Source organism: Phoenix dactylifera, chromosome 2, assembly GCF_009389715.1.
Source record: "Phoenix dactylifera cultivar Barhee BC4 chromosome 2, palm_55x_up_171113_PBpolish2nd_filt_p, whole genome shotgun sequence".
NCBI classification, from domain to species: Eukaryota; Viridiplantae; Streptophyta; class Magnoliopsida; order Arecales; family Arecaceae; genus Phoenix; species Phoenix dactylifera.
The window spans coordinates 1,735,499-1,750,656 of record NC_052393.1 but is presented as its reverse complement, the minus strand read 5'-3'; the positions used below and the strand labels follow the sequence as shown (position 1 = coordinate 1,750,656).

Here is a 15,158-nt window from a genome sequence, read left to right as displayed (position 1 = left end):
AACTTGAAACCTCTACTTTCTTCTGCTGCAGGTAGACAGCCTACGTATCAACCTTCTTGAAACTCATTTCTATTTTTACTTTTAAGCAACACCATTATATGAACCTCCACTATAATTTGTACTCATTCACTAATTCTTTCCATTATATTTGGGAGAAATGTCTCACTTCCTCTGCTTTTGCTCAAAAAAAAAAAAAATCTTTTTTACTTTTCTTTTTCCGTGTCCTGTCATCACTTAAAACGAAAGGTTATGATGCCACGATGCATGGTGATAGTTTCAAGTGGATTTATTATTTGATGGATCTATGAGGTAAAAAAACAGTGGGGAAAAAGCAAAAGTCTGTTTGATACCTCGATGGATCATTATGATATAACCATGGCAGCGTTTATAAAAATCTAAATACAAAGGCAACATTATAAATATAGGTTTTCTCTTCGAAATAGTATATATAGTCACATCTAGTTGTCAAATCAAACAAAGACTAACGGGATAAATTTGTATTTTAAGTAATCAATGTATTTTAAGTGAGGTTTTTTTTAAAAAAATAAATTTGCAAATCTTAGTTAAAGGTTGAGTTGTCACATGGCCCAGTTTCTTCACAAGGCCCGCACCAATCACATGGCCCAGTTGCTTTACATTTTCAAACCCAGAGCTCACCCAAGCCAGACTGAGTAGTCATCAACTCTTGGGTTTATGCATTGTATTTCTGTGCGAATACATGCGTACCAAGTTTCCTACTCCCAATTAATGTTAATTTGCTCAATACCTTGATTCTTCGATCTCAAACGCGTCTGTGATCGCAATCACCACTGTCAGATTTTGATTTGTTCACGAGATGCCATGGATTTGAGAGCAACCCGGGTTAGCAATCCTTTACGTCACATTGAATTAATTCGGGAGCTTTGAGTCTACAAGTCTAGAAGGTGGAAGAAATTTGAGCGAGAGATGACACGAATTGCTGGGATGGGAGAAGCGAGAGAATTAGGTTTGGTAGGGATATTATGAGAATAGCTAAAAAACTTTAAACATCACAAAGATATTTTGGGATAGGAAATAGAGGTACTATGAGAAAGATGAAAGTTTTCATCCAAGTTATTTCATCACTTATATAATTTTTAGAATTGCAATTTAGATTTTTTTTTAATCCATGAACTTTTCTCTCTCTTTTTTTGAGTGGAAAATAAAGTGTAAAAATAAGAATAATCCATGAAATTCTTAAGTTAGAGAAGATTAGTTTTAAATTTAAAAAATGGATAAGCGAAAATTTTAACTCAAGAAGGAAGATTTGTATTTTAATAGAATTCTAGAAGGAAATATTTCTATCTATCAGTTGGAAATATATGGCGAGCAGGTAGCAAGCTTTTCATAAGGACATGCCAAGCAAGGGCTGATATGTGCCCCTGTCACACCTCATGAGGCTCCACACCGTGTTACAAGAGCTGATATCTGGCCCCTGTCAAAAGTCCCGGACGTTGTCCTCATGATGGAATGCAAGAGAGAATTGCAAGTAGGTGGTCGTAAAGACACGGCAAGCAAAGAAAAGCGTTGATATCTCGTCAAACCTCGTGGTGGAATTCATGAGGCCCCACACCTGTGATGGACAGGGTAAAGAAGAAGCAAGTCATGCCATGTGAGGGAGAATTGCAAGTAGATGGTGGACTTGCATTGCATACTGTTTTAACACGAGCAATAGTAATAGATAGTTTACCAAAACAAATTACAATCATGTTCTCCAAGCTATCTAAACTCTTCATAATCCACGAGAATCACCAACGGATACACCATCTTTGCATCTTGGCATGAACACATTTAAATATAAAAAAGTTTGCTGTTATTTTTACTTGCTACTATTCTAGTTAAAGGTATGATGAAGCCATCAAAAATGAATTTTTAAGTTCCCCTGCTAGAACAAATTAAGCAAACACAAATACTGAAATTTGTCAGGTTTTAAATTCTTAAGTTAGAGAAGATGAGTTTTAAATTAAAATAATGGATAAGCGAAAATTTTAACTCAAGATGGAAGATTTGTGTTTTAATAGAATTCTAGAAGAAAATATTTCTATCTATCAGCTGGAAACATATGGCGAGCAGGTAGCAAGCTTTTCATAAAGACACGGCAAGCAAAGAACCCGCATTGCAAGGGCTGATATGTGCCCCTGTCAAACCTCATGGTGGAATTCATGAGGCTCCACACCCCACCGTGATAGACGGAATAAAGAATCAGCAAGTCATGCCATGCAAGAGAGAATTGTAAGTAGATGGTGTACTTGCACTGTAGGCTTTTTTGCGATGCATGAGCAATGGTAATAGATAGTTTATCAAGACAAATTACAATCATGTTCTCCAAGCTATCTAAACTCTTCATAATCCACGAAAATCTCCAAGAGATGCACTATCTCTGCATCTGGCAAGAATGCATTTAAATATAAAAAAGCTTGTTATTATTTTTACTTGCCACTATATACTCCAATGAAAAGCCTTCCAAAATGAAGTTTTAAGCTCCTCTGCGGGAGCGAATTTATCAACACAAATGAAGGGATTTGTTAGCGTATGATCTCAAATGAAATAGACTTTGCACCGGCAGCCGTAGATCTCATTACAAACACTAAAAATGTACTTAGTTAGAACATAAAAGACACCATCCCGAGAAGCACCGTGTTGCTATGGTTATTCTTGGAACTTTTCATCTATTTTTAATTAAATAAAGATTTGAACCTTGAAAGTTAAAAGTTGCTCTGGTCTTTTCTTGGTTGGAGGGGAGACTTTGACTTGGAGAAATATATGGCGAACAGGTGGCAAGCTTTTTGGAAGGATACCGAAAGCAAAGAAAGCGTGTTACAAGGGCTGATATATAGCCGCCGTCAAAGTCCCAGTCGTTGTCCTCGTGATGGAATGCAAGAGAGAACTGCAAGTGGATGGTGGACTTGCATTGCATACTTTTTTGTAACAAATGAGCAATAGTAATAGATAGTTCACAAAAACAAATTACCATCATGTTCTACGCTATCTAAACTCTTCATAATCCACGAGAATCACCAATAGATACCCCATCCTAGAAATATCCAATTGAACCCAAGAAAAATCTCATTGAGAGCGGACGACCGTCTAGTTTATCAGACAAATAAGCTAGACCTGACCCAAAGCAACCTATCCTCCAATTGAATAAGATATGTACCCAAAAAAGGCAATATCCCATTATTCTTCTTCTGAGGAATAACGGACGAAGTGAGACATCCCCACAAATTTTTGATCTTTTTCCACTTCATAGCTTGTTTCCTTCCAAGACCTGGGTAAATCCAGTAAACATTCTTTTTGAGGAACAGGAGGATCTTGAAAGTTAATGTCATGATGCTCTGGTCTTTTTGGTTGGAGGGGAGACTTTGACTTGGAGAACCTCAGTTGGAAATATATGGCGAGCACTAACTATTGAGGCAGATCAGAATCTTGAAAGTTGGGCCGCTCTAACTTGGGTGAACCCTTTTTCTTGGTTCCCACGGCACTAGTATCAACAAAGGGAACAGCACTAGCGAACAGCCCAAGAGTCGTCGGGACACAGATTCGAAAAATTAAACAACAGCTAATGACCATATAGAAACAGGATTAGAAGGATCGAATGGACACGGACACCATGAGAGTCACGGGAGACTCTCATGGCCACATAAAACTCCAAGTGACCTTCACATCTCTTGGAAACTCCGAGTTTGAAGCCTCTACAATCGCCAGCATGCCAAAGAGCATCTCTGCTCTAAAGCAATACTTTCTTCCCTGGATCTATAAATAGGGCCCTCGAACCCCCATTTCGGTACCAACCAGCAGAACTAGAAACCACGTACGGAACACCTAGAGAGCCATATTAATTATGGATCCTAGTCGTAGGCAAATCCAATACCAATCCCTCCCTCTGAATCATCTATCAATTAGCCTTCTCCTGCTATCCTTCTTCCTTCTTCACTGCTCATCAGCAGCGGCAGTTGCTGCGACCACTGCTTCTTCAATCGTTAAATCCCAAGCGAGAGTTCTGCTCCATTGGAAATCCACCCTTCAAAATTCACACGCCCAACAACTCGGTTCTTGGTCTCTCTCCAACAACCCGTGCATATGGCATGGCATCACCTGCATGGAGAATGGAGGCCGAGCTGTGATCACAGGCATCAGCCTACCTCGTGCGGGCTTGGTAGGTAAGCTCGACGGCCTCAACTTCTCCGCCCTCCCATCTCTCACTCGCCTCCACCTCCGACACAACTACTTGTTTGGAACAATCCCGCCTAGCATACGCACGCTCCCCGCTCTCACCTCCCTCGATCTCTCGCATAATCTTCTTTCTGGCAATCTGCCCCTCACTCTCGCCAGTCTCTCTAACCTGACTGAGATCGACCTTTCTTCAAACAAATTCACTAGTGAGATTCCTCCTTGTTTCTTTGCCAACTGGACCAAGCTAACCTCCCTCAAATTCCAGCAAAATTTACTTGGTGGCACACTGCCTCCAGAGATTGGCCAGCTCAAATGTCTACGTGTGCTTAAGTTATGCAAAAACGATCTCGCTGGTCCCATCCCTTCGACCCTTGGTAACTTGACCAACCTCAGATTCCTCTTCCTTTACAGAAATCTGTTCTCTAGTAATATTCCCCAGGAATTGGGCAATCTTGTTAACATGTTGGATCTACGAATCTCACACAATAATTTAACAGGTCCCATCCCCTCCAGTTTAGGAAATCTCATCAAACTCAAAACTTTGTTCCTTAACGTAAATAGTTTATTGGGCACCATTTCTCATGAATTAGGCAACCTAGTGAACTTAAATGATATATTTATTTCTGAAAATCAACTATCAGGCTCCATCCCTTCTAGTTTAGGAAACCTCAGCATGCTTAGCTTCTTAGACCTCGATTCCAATAATTTATCTAGCACCATCCCTTCTACTTTTAAAAACCTCACCATGCTTGACCACTTGCTCCTCCACACCAATCATTTATCAGGCTCTTTGCCCCAAGAACTAGGTAATCAGACCAACCTCATCACTCTAGAGGTACCTGACAACAATTTCTCTGGTTACTTACCTTCAGAGATCTGTAAAGGAGGTGCACTTCAATATCTTGCTGTGGAAAAGAACTACTTTGAGGGCCCCATTCCAAGAAGTTTAAAAAATTGCTCTAGCTTATTAAGAGTTCGCCTTGAAAGAAACAAGCTTAAAGGAAATATCTCTGAAGACTTTGGTATACCCGAATCTAAACTACATTGACATGAGCCACAACCAATTATATGGCCAAATCTCACCAAGTTGGGCACATTGTCAAAATTTGACACGCTTCAGTATTTCAGAAAACCTACTTACTGGGAACATACCTCCTGAATTTGGGACGTTGCTTCAGTTACATGTCTTGGACCTTTCTTCAAATCAACTTGCAGGAGAAATACCAAGAGAGTTAGGTACCATGAGCTTATTGTTCAACTTGAATTTGAGTGATAACAAAATATCTGGAATAATTCCCTTGGAATTTGGAAAATTATCCAATCTGGAAATTCTTGATTTATCTAACAACGACATCAGCAGCCCAATACCACCACAATTAGAGGGTTGTATTAAACTGCGCATCTTGAATTTGAGCAAAAATAAATTTGATGGGATCATTCCGTCTCAACTTGGAGAGTTAAAAGAATTGCAAGATTTACTTGATCTGAGCCATAATTTTTTTGGAGGAGAGATACCATCACAACTGGCAAGTTTGACATATTTAATATCTTTGAACTTGTCCCACAATAATCTGTCAGGTGCCATTCCTTCATCTCTTGGAAGCATGTTGAGTTTGTTATCAATAGATGTATCATACAACAATTTGGAGGGCCCACTTCCAAGAAGCAAATTGTTTCAAAATGCTTCGGCAGAGTGGTTTATCCGTAACAAGGGATTATGTGATGAGGTGCCAAGTTTGCCTACTTGTGGGTCAACCACTGTAAGCACTCATCATTCAACTAAAAACCACATTATACTCTTTGTTATCACTCCTATATTGGGCACCTTGGTTCTTTTAGGTTTGTCTACTATCATCATTGCCGCTCTTCATAGGAGAGGAAACCCTATAGAGAAAAAGGATACTGATATTGTTATTGGCGATCTGTTTTCGATATTGAATTTTGATGGAAGAGTTGCTTATGACTATATCATCAATGCCTCTGAAAATTTTGATGAGAAATATTGCATCGGGAGTGGAACATATGGCAAAGTTTACAAAGTAGAACTTCCAATGGAACAAGTGGTAGCTGTTAAAAAACTTCATCCAATGGAAGGAGTATTTGATGAGAAAAATTTCCAGAATGAGATTCAAGCATTAACCAGAATTCGACATCGTAACATTGTAAAACTTCATGGGTTTTGCACCAGTTCAGGTTGTAAATTTCTTATATATGAGTACATTGAGAAGGGAAGTTTAGCTAGCATCCTTTGTAATCAAGAAACCGCAGAGGAATTAAATTGGGAGAGAAGAGTTCATATTATCAAAGATGTGACCCATGCTTTATCATACATGCACCATGATTGTAATCTATACATAGTGCATCGAGACATCTCGAGTAATAATATATTATTAGGCTCTGATTTTAAGGCTTATCTTTCGGACTTTGGCACTGCAAGAATTCTAAAATCTGATTCATCAAATTGGAGCACAGTAGCAGGCACATTTGGATATGCTGCCCCAGGTAAGTCATTCTTCCAATTTGTCCTCCTTATTATTGTAGTTATTCTATTTGTCATATATATATATATATATATATATATATATATATATATATATATATATATATATATATATATATATATATATATATATATATATATATATATATATTCTTATACTTTTCTTTATTTTTCTATTTCAATGTCTTATGTGGCTTACCGTGCATTTGAAAAATAGGATTAGTATATATTTGCCAAATAGAGATTTTTCAGTACACCTATGATCATGATTATATCTTTCATTTGTGAATCTCTTGATATCGGAGCTTAGATATTTAAATAAAAGCAAACTAGTGCCTATAGATAATTAATATTTTTAAATGATGATTATATTATTTAACTGGTAATCATTTAAAGAAAGCAAAAAAATAAAAACTATTACTAAGCATAAACTTTAATTAGTCAATAATAACATTTATTTTACAAAAATCAAAGTATTCCGAAAATTAATATATAAATTAAGTTTGGAGACAAGATTTTGGTGTTTTTGTTAAGTTTGAGAAAAATTACTTAAATTGGAAATAAAAAGATTATTCCTTTCTCTATTTTTTTGCAGGGCTTTCGTACATGACAAGGGCGAATGAGAAATGTGATGTATACAGCTTTGGCATAGTAATATTAGAAGTAATAATGGGAAGACATCCAGGTGATTTTGTCTCCTCCCTATCTTCATCAGACGTCCAACAGATGCTATTTAGTGATGTATTAGATCAACGCATCTCGCCTCCTGCAACTTATATGGTAAAAGAAGTGCTGCTGGCTATTATAGCATTTTCATGCATCCGTGTTGTACCACAAGCACGACCAACCATGCAAAGGATATCTCACTTATTCATAGGTGGCAACATTCCAACTATTCACGAGCCGTTCAACTCAATTAAATTATATCGATTAGTGGAGTTTTTAACATAGATGCAGTGCTTAATAGCCACAAAAATCTTATGTTTTTCTTTCATGTTGCATGGAATAAGTTATTGTAGCTCTTTTCTATTTTTACCTTCTAGAAAACCATTATATGAACCTCCACTCTATTGTTCCCATTCACTACTCTTTTCAACAAATTTAAAGGGAAGTGTCTCACTTCCTCCATTTTCCCAACATAGTTTGTTTTGTTTAGCTTTCTTTTTATATGTAGTGTCATCAGTTGATAGATGGCCTATGATGCTGTGATCCATGTGATAGTTTCAAGTGGAATGATTTTTTTGATGGATCTATAAGTAGTAAAAAGAAGGGAGGAAACAAAAGGCTGTGAGGGATCATTGTGATATAACCATGGCAGTATTCAGAAAATTCTAATTACAAAGGAGTCTTCTTTGTATGGATAGTCACAGCCTGTTGTCAAATTGACAGAAGTATGGTCGAGCAGGACTAGCAAGATAAACTTCTAGTATGACTCTCAGAAGAAGAATCAGCAATTATTGTATTTTAAATATTTTTTTTAAAAAATAACTTTCTGAATCTTACTTAAAGGTTGGGTAAATATTGAAAAAGAAAATAAAAATGACAATGGAAAGAGCTATTCGTCGCTCGTAGGTCCATGGTTCAAGGTTCGTTAAGGCCAACAAGTCTATTCGTCGCATTACTACCATTCTTCACTTCACTATTTCAAGGTTGGTTTAGACCATCGGGTCTTGCTTGACCATGCGAATGACTTAAACTTGTCTTTTGCTTGACTTGGATTCGGCAGTAATCCATTTTGATGCCCATTTCATTATTCCAACGCTAGTTCACTCTGTGAAGATTTTGGGTCGCAGTCAAATAGCTCGGGCAGAACAGGTCGGCATGTATTATTTGAATAGGAAGCCTACGAGCTCTTGCAGCCACTTCATAGCTTGTTTCCTTTAAAGACCTTGGTAAATCCAATAAACGTTCACTTTTGAGGCGGAGGAGAATCTTGAAAGTTAAAAGTCATATTCTCTTCATAGCTTTTCTTGGTTGGAGGGTAGCTGATTGGGATTAGAGTTGGGCACTGGGCCGGGCCGTGGAATTAGAGTTGGGCACTGGGCCGGGCCGCCCACGGCCCGGCACGAAGCGGGCCGTGCCAGGCACGGCCCGCTAGCTACAGTGCCGGGCCGTGCCTGGCACGGCCCATTTGAGAGGGCCGTGCTGGGTCACAGGGTACTGGCCCGCGGGTCGAGCCCGGCACGGCCCGCTTCGGGCCTGGGCCGGCACGGCCCGCTCTAGGCCCGCGGGCCAAGCACGGCACGGCCCGCGGGCCAGCCCGGCACGGCCCATAAGGGCCTGGGCCGGGCTGGCCCGCGGGCCTGGCACGGTCCGGGCCTGAGGATGAGGCGGAGGAGGTGGGGGTATTTGGGGACGAGGGAGGTGAGGAGGTCGTCGGGGAAGCCGAAGTCGCGCTTGACGTTGAGGAGCTTCTCGGCGGGGATGACCCTGTCCCTGGACATCATGAGGAGCTTGCAGAGCTTGGCGAGGACGAGGGGCTCCTGGCGGGTGCGGAGGGAGGCTTCGAGGGCGAGGAAGGAGCGGAGGCGGGGGGAAGGGCGGAGGAAGGGGACGGGCTCGGTCTTGGGCTTGATGCGGTCGGGGTAGAGGTCGAAGAGGTTGGGGTAGCGGGAGAGGAAGGTCTTCACCTTGACGGGGAGGTGGAGGCGTTCGCGGCGCTTCTCGAGGTAGCGGAGCGGGATGGCGTGGCCGGGCTCGTTGAGGACCTCGCGGACGACGTGGGCGCAGAGGTGCCACCGCTTGTCGCGCTCGATGGCGGAGTCGAGGAGGCGGTCCTTGCGCCAGGCTACCTTGAGGCTGGAGATGGAGCCGATCTGGATGAGGAGGAAGACGGGCCATGGGGAACGAAGACGAGCATTTGGTTTAGTAGGGTTTAGGGTTTGCAGGGGGATGGAGAAGGGGAATCGCGCGAACAAAGGCATGGTCATGGTGGGATGGACCACCGAGGTGGTGGTGGCGGCATTACTCACCTCTCCATAAGGGCCCATAAGGGCCTGGGCCCCCCTCTCCAGACGGGCCGTGCCTGGCACGGCCCGTTTGCGCCCGTTGCGGGCCGTGCCTGGCACGGCCCGGCCCGCCAATAGACGGGCCTGGGGCCGGGCCGGGCTGGCGTTCCGTGCTGGACGGGCCGTGCCGGGCAAGGCCCGCTTCATAAGCGGGCCGGGCCAGGCACGGCCCGTTTAGTCCTCGGGCCCGGTGGGCCTGGGCCGGGCCGGCACGGCACGGCCCGTTGCCCAACTCTATTTATAAACAATCCGTTGCCCAACTCTATTTGGGATCTCCCTCTGACTTGATATTTAAAGAAGAGAGAGAGAGAGAGAGAGAGAGAGAGAGAGCATCTGTAGCACAATAAAAATTGTGGAGGCGAAGGAATAGGAACTGCCTTTTCAGTCAACTATCATACATTAAAATTTGTCGGGGTTTGAAGAGAAATTAAAGGAATTTACTAGCAGTAAAACAAAGTAAAAACATATTTTCCGAGCTGTCTGAGCACTTCACAATCCATGAGAATCACCAACTGATACATTACATTTGCATCTCGGCAGAAATGCATTTAAATATAAAAAAATTTGTAATTACTTTTACTTGCTAACATTCTAATGAAATGTTTCATGAAGATGAAGCCATCAAAAGTGAATTTTTAAGCTCCCATTCGAAAGCAAATTAATTGAACACAAATGCTAGAATTTGTCAGGTTATGATTTCAAACAAAATAGACTTTGCACCAGCAACTATAGATCTTGCTACGACTAAGAGATTGTAATGCCAATATGGTAGCCAGTAAATGAGACAGGCAATTCAGCAGCTGAATCTAAGTAAGGATTTCTTAAAGATGTTACTTAGGTGTAAGTAGATGCCTACCATATCCTTCTACAATTTTAGAAGCCATCTAAAATACATGATGATGTGAGTCTAAGAAGGAAGTATAGAGCTTTTCAACTAGAATAGTATTGTTTTGCGACCATGCTACCTTAAAAGAAGCCTATTTAGCCCCAATTTTTATATATTGGGACATGTCACCATCTCATCGTTTCGGCCATTCAATATTGATATGCCCATGTTCTCATTCAGGATTCCTCAAGTACTGTAATGTTTTCTCTAATGACTTGACCATTGAAAAGTAAGTTTAGGCCCTTGGCGACAGAAAGCACAGCTATAGAGAAAGCAACTGATAAAATGTGATAGCCTTTTCACAGCAAAAGACATTGCAATGTAAGGGTTTGAAAGGTTACCTACTTCCATGAAGACAGAAACTCCTAAGCCTTTGAGAGGACTCCAATTTGGGAGTAACGGCAGTCGCCATGGGTGGATTCAAGAAGAAGAAGTGAAGGAGAAGGCGACAAGGAGGAAGCAGGAAGAGGCGACGGAAACCCTGCCCTTTCTTGTTCGACTCATAGACTAAGAGAGAACTATTTCGAGATCCCCTAAGTTGTGCTGTAACTACGCATAGGTTCCCAGAACTACATTAAAGTCCATAGCGGGATATTTGCAAATAACCCATTGTATTACGGAAATTAGCTTAATATTAGAGGGCTTGTTTGCCAAGACCAGCTCATAAGAATAGAACATGAGAAACTTGCAAGAATATTATTTCTATGGGAAGTACTTTGTAGTTATGTAATGTGGTTTTTTCAACTAATCTCAGCAAAAAGTTTGCCAAATTTTAGTTTCAAACTAGAGATGGATTGTTTTATGAACAACCTTCATAATAATTATATAATATTCAAATTGCTAAGGTGTTCATTGGTAATTTTGGATTAAGCAACACAGCACGAGTTTGGGCCAATCTCAAAGACATCCTCAACTTTAAAAAGTTTCAAACAGATCATTCATATTTTCAAACTGTTCCAAATTCGTCCATCAACATCCCGACCAGTAAAGGGCAAGTAAATCAGCAAGGATAAACATTTTTACCAGGTCATAGATTCAAAGATTGTGTTTGAGTAAGAACTTATGTACTATGCACATGTGCAAGCGACTACGATGACCTCAAAAACAAAAAGACAGAATGTTTTGACTGATTATTTGTCATATGACATCATATAAGTCTAGAATCACCAAGCTGAAGTGGTACTACAGAATAGAATAATTAGGACCAATAGGTAAAGAACTAAAATGTTATTTATTTTGCTAAGCTTTGATCAATTAGCATTTAATGCAAAAGAGTGTCAAATAAAGGCATAACAAAAATGCAAAAAAGGTTGCAGAAATGAGAAACCAAGGTATAAGGTACAACCACTCAAATCCCACAGTTGACATAACCCAGTTTGTTCTCTAAGAATAAGGTGAGATATCAGAGCTAATGGTGGAGGAAGAAAACATTATAGGTAAAGATCGATATGTTCAATATTGATTAAAGCACCATTCAAAGCCACTAAGACTTGCCAAGAGGAACCATTTGCTGATTCACAAGTATTTCATCCTTAACAGAATCATTAAGCTGCATATAGCTTAAGCATATGTTTTCTGACAGAAATAGCAAAGATATCATATATGCCTACAAATTTAACGAGTGTCTAACAGAAGCCTGTACCTTCAGGAGAGAAAATGAAGAAACTATACCAGGAAAATTTTAATTGATTTCTTGCATTGACCGTAGAGGGTCTGATGCATGCACTATCCGTTGTTCTGTTTGATGTCCTAAATCTGCAGAAAAGATAACCAAACTGGGCAAAAGTGAGCATACAAGATCTTCAACTAAAAATCAAACCGACCAAGCACAGATGAGATGCTGTATACAGCTATTATCATGCACCAATCATCACAGCCAATACCCTTCAATTCCCAAGCTTCCAGTGTGTTTGATATTGTTGATGATAATAAATAATCCCTGAAAGCCATTGCTCAGTAGTCACCTCTGGCTTGCGTTCCTGCAGTTGCAAGATAAAGTAAAACAGAATGTAAGAATAGATTAAATTACAAGGTTAAGTCTCATCTATGTGTGAGGCTTTGGGAACAAACCAAGATTTTGGAAAATATAAATCCTCTAACTTCTTGACTGAGATCCTCGATCCTAGGATCTTCTACAGTAACACCTGCAATACAGACATCATTATATGAATCTTTTCTTGATACATAAAGGAAGCAAGATTTTCAAAAAATAATAAAAATACAAAAGAAAACGATCCATTTCTTAATGGTTGGCATGATAATAGCCAGTGTTGTCCATGCACAAAGGCGCACACAAACGAGTGTGCATGCATGTGCTAAGGCACATGTCTGTGCATGTGAAGATACACAATACATACATACACACGTATACATATATGCATACATATATACATTAATACATACATACACGTACGTAAGTACATATCTGCGTACGCACATAGGCCCACATGCAGGTATAAGCAAACCTATCAAATAATGCATGCATGCATGCATGGAGCTCTTTCAGATGCAATAGTTGCATGGCACAGGATTCATAGTTTCAAGCTGGTCAGTCTGGAAATAGAGACACCACTACCCACAGGGTGAGCTTTGCCTAAATTTTGTAGAAGCATATGGTGACCACATTTCTGCATGGGGAACGCAGGGAAAATCTGGATGATGCTACAATGTACATCTATCATCTTTTGACATCTAAGTAACCGATAACCCTATCATGCTTACCCTCAATTTCTCGATACATCCTTTAGGTTCTACTCTTTTCCTAGTATCCATAATGAGAGTCTTTCTCATGGTAATGGTTCCTCCAGTGAATCTCTTATGGCCAGCTCACTTGGTTAAAGGTCATTATCACATAAATTTTATGGCACTTGTTCGTTATGCTTTCTTATGAATAAATTCTACATAGTTCTAATCCAATATTGAAGCTAGATTAACAGTTTGTTTGTCTCAGCTATGCTACTAAGACATAATTGACTATTCAAATTTCAACTAAACAAAGTCAGTTTCCTTTCAGTAGTTATGACTCAAGAACATACACACTAGGCAGGTAAATATGTGTCTTGAAGCTAAATCGCATCCTTAGTTACATAGATTTTCGGTAATTTCGAATTATTATTTTCCAGAGTTGGTCCAAAATCTGGTCTTGGGATTAGGCTAGGATATGGGTCATCTAAACAATAGATGCATGATTCTAATTTCACCAAACCAAAATTCTTGGAAAACTCCCATACGAACAGGTGAAGCTCGAAGTTACCACGCTAGCCCTCTTTAATTGATAGCTCCAAATATCTCTCAACCTAGGGGCATCAAAGAAGACAACCGAGAAGGTGGGTGTTGGGGGCCTGCCGCGGCAGGGGGGTGAATGGTGAAAGAAAGCACAAAGGAAATAAAATATTGCATTAAAACCTATGAAATCTTTGAGGAACACTAAATAAAAGATCGTATGAAGAAATTAACAATTTTTTTGTCAAGAAAGTGGACAAAGAAGAGTGAAATTGAGCCCTAGATCGAGGAAGAAAATGGCAACAAGATCATATAGCTGTAGAGTGTCATTCCAATTTTTGATTGATTTCTTGCATTGACTGTAGAGAGTCTGATGCATGCACTATCCTTTGTGCTGTTTGATGTCCTAAATCTGCAGAAAAGATAACCAAACTGGTCAAAAGTGGGCATAAAAGATTTTCAACTAAAAATCAAACCGCCCAAGCACAGATGAGATGCTGTATACAGCTATTATCATGCACCAATCATCACAGCCAATACCCTTCAATTCCCAAACTTCCAGTGTGTCTGATGTTGTTGATGATAATAAATAATCCCTGAAAGCCATTACTCAGTAGTCACCTCTGGCTTGCGTTCCTGCAGTTGCAAAGATAAAGTAAAACAGAATGTAAGAATTGATTAAATTACAAGGTTAAGTCTCATCTACGCGTGAGGCTTTGGGAACAAACCAAGATTTTGGAAAATAAAAATCCTCTAACTTCTTGACTGAGATCCTCGGTCCTAGGATCTTCTACAGTAACACCTGCAATACAGACATAATTATATGAACCTTTTCTTGATACATAAAGGAAGAAAGATTTTCAAAAAATAAAAAAAATATAAAAGAAAAGGCTCCAGTTCTCAATGGTTGGCATGATAATAGCCAGTGTTGTCCATGCACATAGGCACACATACAGACAAGTGTGCAAGCATGTGCTAAGGCACATGTCTGTGCATGTCATCTATACGGAATATGCACAATACATACATATACATATATGTGTACATATATACATTAATACATACACACACACACACACGTACGTACATATCTGCGTATGCACATAGGCCCACAAGCAGGTATATATCAGCACACCTATCAAATAATTAGAGGTGATCACGGGCCTTCTGGCCCGCCCGGCCCGCCCAGCCCAGCCCGAAATTTTTCGGGCTTGGGCATTGAAAAAGAGCCCATTGGTCGGGCCTGGGCAGGAAAAACGGCCCGATCAAAAAAATCGGGCCGGGCCTGAAAACTTTTAAAAATGGCCCGATTCAGCCCGGCCCGACTATAAAACAGTAAAATATAATATAT

General features: G+C 40.2%; 3 protein-coding genes across 3 annotated transcripts in view; 1 reads left to right on the top strand and 2 right to left on the bottom strand.

The window, feature by feature from the left end:
- Positions 1-5,212: 5,212 nt before the first annotated feature.
- LOC120104891 (MDIS1-interacting receptor like kinase 2-like) lies at positions 5,213-6,758 on the top strand (the record flags this gene model as incomplete). The annotated part of the gene is made up of 1 exon (XM_039116799.1): positions 5,213-6,758. A coding segment is annotated over exon 1 (1,518 nt), but the record flags the coding sequence as incomplete, so codon positions are not given.
- A 308-nt stretch (positions 6,759-7,066) lies between these two features.
- On the bottom strand, positions 7,067-9,681 carry LOC120104510 (protein WHAT'S THIS FACTOR 9, mitochondrial-like). Its single transcript, XM_039115763.1, has 2 exons — positions 9,011-9,681; positions 7,067-7,070 (listed from the first exon to the last, which is right to left on the bottom strand). The coding sequence occupies exons 1-2, from the start codon at positions 9,679-9,681 to the stop codon at positions 7,067-7,069; spliced, it is 675 nt and encodes a 224-aa protein (XP_038971691.1).
- A 2,381-nt stretch (positions 9,682-12,062) lies between these two features.
- The window catches only part of LOC103698924 (UDP-glucose:glycoprotein glucosyltransferase-like), a 193,991-nt gene continuing 190,895 nt past the window's right edge, over positions 12,063-15,158 (bottom strand). The window contains exons 6-7 of the mRNA XM_039116802.1: positions 14,348-14,443; positions 12,063-12,340 (exon numbers count right to left, since the gene is read on the bottom strand). The gene's annotated coding sequence lies outside the window, so the exon portion shown is untranslated. The remainder of the gene's footprint in view (positions 12,341-14,347; positions 14,444-15,158) is intronic.

Bases quoted from the DNA above. Each gene is read 5' to 3' on its own strand.
- LOC120104510 (XM_039115763.1), bottom strand. From the start codon at position 9,681: ATGGGCCCTTATGGAGAGGTGAGTAATGCCGCCACCACCACCTCGGTG.